At 32.0% G+C, this 3,030-nt stretch overlaps 1 protein-coding gene across 1 annotated transcript; it reads left to right on the top strand.

Annotated features, from left to right (window-relative positions):
- The first annotated feature begins 2,431 nt into the window (after positions 1 to 2,431).
- Positions 2,432 to 2,809, top strand: LOC110727395. The gene has a single exon (XM_021906956.1). It carries the CDS (start codon positions 2,432 to 2,434, stop codon positions 2,807 to 2,809), a length of 378 nt encoding a protein of 125 aa, XP_021762648.1.
- Positions 2,810 to 3,030: the final 221 nt, after the last annotated feature.

Genomic DNA, 3,030 nt, shown 5'->3' on the forward strand with positions numbered 1-3,030 from the left:
AGTAACAAATATATATCAGTTTGATGAATGTTTATTTTTTTATCCATAAAAATGAACATATTCTCTTATTGTTTATGAAAATTCATTTTTAAAATATAAGATTTTATTTTATTTACTTTCATTTCAGTAAATGTAATCATAAAATAATTTATTATTTTTTTTTTTTTAGTTGTTGTTGTTGTTTGCGGGCCAAGCATTGGGAATAGAAGTGAGGGTAAGGGAAGAAATCTTTATCCTCAGATTGTTAAGCACCCTAACTTGGTAGGATCCAAGCAAACCTCAAATCTATAGAATTTGGGGTAATAATCTTACAAAGTGAGCCCACTTTTTGTTGGTAACACAATTTTGTACTCTATTTAATTACTACTAAAACAAAACATGCTGATATCATTGATGGACACATATCAACTTCTTATGAAAAAGAATTTTGCGTTAACTGTTTTAAGCTAATTTTGACATCATCCTTTTTTTTCCCTATTTTTTCCTCCTAAGTATCAAGTCTTAATATGACTACAAATATTTTGAATAATGGCTACTATTTTAAACAAATACTACCTCCGTTTCATATTATTTGCAACTTTAGAATTGTTTATATCTCACAAATTACAAATAAAACACCAAAGTAGCAAATAATATAATATTGAGGTAGTAATAACTATTTAAATCATGCAACACATGGGACTAATCTAGTTAATTAGTTATTTTTAGGAGGCGATAAAGTAGAGAAAAGTAGCTAAAAAAAAAGTCAACTGCTATTCGTCGATCCCAATTTACAGGGTGACGCTCCCATTTTAAAATGAAATGACATTTTTGCCCTTGTGTGAATTTGGCCTATATAAGGGTCCACCACCTTGTCACATATGATACCGAGATGTTAAATATTATTCCCGAGCCTACCACTTGGGTTAAAAAAATCCCGACCCCACCACTTGGCTTAAAAAAATCCTGAGCCTACCATCAAAAATTTTAAATTGTTTACGGAAAAAAAATAAGCAAGGTGTAGCGACTGATCTTGGACGATGAACGACAACAACGATCGTACGCCGTAGGATTCGTCGGAAGAATTTGTAAGTCGTTGAAATTTTTTATTTTTTTTAGAAGGGGAGATCCGCCCAAAATTTCCGGAAATAATAAGGAGGATCCGCCGGAAATTCTAGGCGGATGTATAGATCCGCCTGGAAAATCCGGATCTCTTATGGAGGGTCTGAAAATTTCAGGCAGATCCTCCCCATTACATCCGGAAATAATGGGCGGATGTTAATTTTTTTTTTTTTTTTTTTGGTTATTGTAAGTTGTTGGTTATTATTATTATTATTTATTATTATTATTATTAATTATTATTATTATTATTATTATTATTATTATTATTATTATGGTTATTGTTAATATTATTATTATTGTTGTTATTATTATGATTATTGTTGTTGTTGTTGTTTTTTTTATTATTATGATTATTGTTATTGTTGTTGTTGTTGTTGTTATTATTATTATTATTATATTATTATTATTATTATTATTATCATTATTATTATTATTATTATCATTATTATCATTATTATTGTTATTATTATTATTATTATTATTATTGTTGTTGTTGTTGTTGTTGTTATTGTTGTTATTGTTATTGTTGTTATTATTATGATTATTGTTGTTGTTGTTGTTTTTTTTTTTATCGATGAGTATAAATTGGGTTGCGAAATAAATGTGGTTTGTAATTGTTTTTAGTATTGTATTATTGTTATTGTTATTATTAGTTATTTTTGTTAGTATTACTTTATGTTAATGTTATTTAATATTAGTTAATGTTAGTGTTAGTTAATAATAGTTAATGTTGTGATATTAGTTATTGTTAGTGTTAGTTGATGTTAGTTAATATTAGTTATTATTTGTTGATGTTATGATATTGTTATTATTATTGTTATTATTGTTGTTATTATTATTGTTATTGTTGTTGTTGTTGTTGTTATTATTATTATTATTATTATTATTATTATTATTATTATTATTATTATTATTATTATTATTATTATGCTAATCTTGGCGTGTTTTTTGTGTTTGTCTTGTATTTTTATAGGATTCAGAGGTTGAAGAAGGCGGTGACGTTGTGAATTACAGTGCAAATTTTGTGACAGACAAGGTTTTTCGAACGTTTGAGGATGCAGTTAAATGGGAGGATGATGCTGCCATAAATCTGGGATTTATTTTGGTGAAATCGTCTTTCAACAAAACCAGAGATGGTCGACCATATCGGTATTTATGATGTGATCGGGGACGCAGGAGTAAGCCGAGAGATCTTGAGAACGCAATTCGGAAGGACACAAAAACCAAAGCCAATGGTTGTCCTTTCTACATCAAGATATACTACGAGTTCATCACCGATAGTTGGATTATCCGGGCGAAAAATGATGAAACTGGGACCCACAACCATTCAATGATTGCGTATCCAGAGGGGCATCGTAAAATTAGTGGGTTGAGCCCGGATGCGAAGCAGGTTGTGCGTGACATGACGAAGTCTAAGGTTGCACCGCATAACATCATGGCGACTATTACCGAGCAATTTCCTGATGATCATCCAAACATCAGACACATCTACAACTGCCGGAATGACTTGAGATCGCAGATGTCTGATGGGAGAGGAGTTGTTCAGCAATTTCTACATTTGGCGAGACAGAGTCAGTATCTTTACTGGGTCATGTCTGATGATGAAGGTGTTTTACAGCACGCCTTTATGGCGCACCCAGTCACGGTAGAAATCTTTCGGACGTACCCATATGTGATCGGTATGGATTCCACTTACAAGACCAACTAATACGGGATGCCGTTCTTTGAGATAGTTGGTGTGACACCGACAAATCAGAATTTCCTCGTTTGTTACGTGTTCATGCGGAACGAGTGCACGACAAGCTATCGATGGGTTTTGCAGAGATTGAGAGACTTGATTGGGTATGATAAGGAACCGTCGGTTTTCTTGACAGACCATGATCTTGGGCTATGTGCGGCCTTGAGGGAAGTGTTTCCAGGGACCCCCGC

Source organism: Chenopodium quinoa, unplaced genomic scaffold (genome assembly GCF_001683475.1).
Source record: "Chenopodium quinoa cultivar QQ74 unplaced genomic scaffold, ASM168347v1, whole genome shotgun sequence".
Classification (NCBI taxonomy): domain Eukaryota; kingdom Viridiplantae; phylum Streptophyta; class Magnoliopsida; order Caryophyllales; family Amaranthaceae; genus Chenopodium; species Chenopodium quinoa.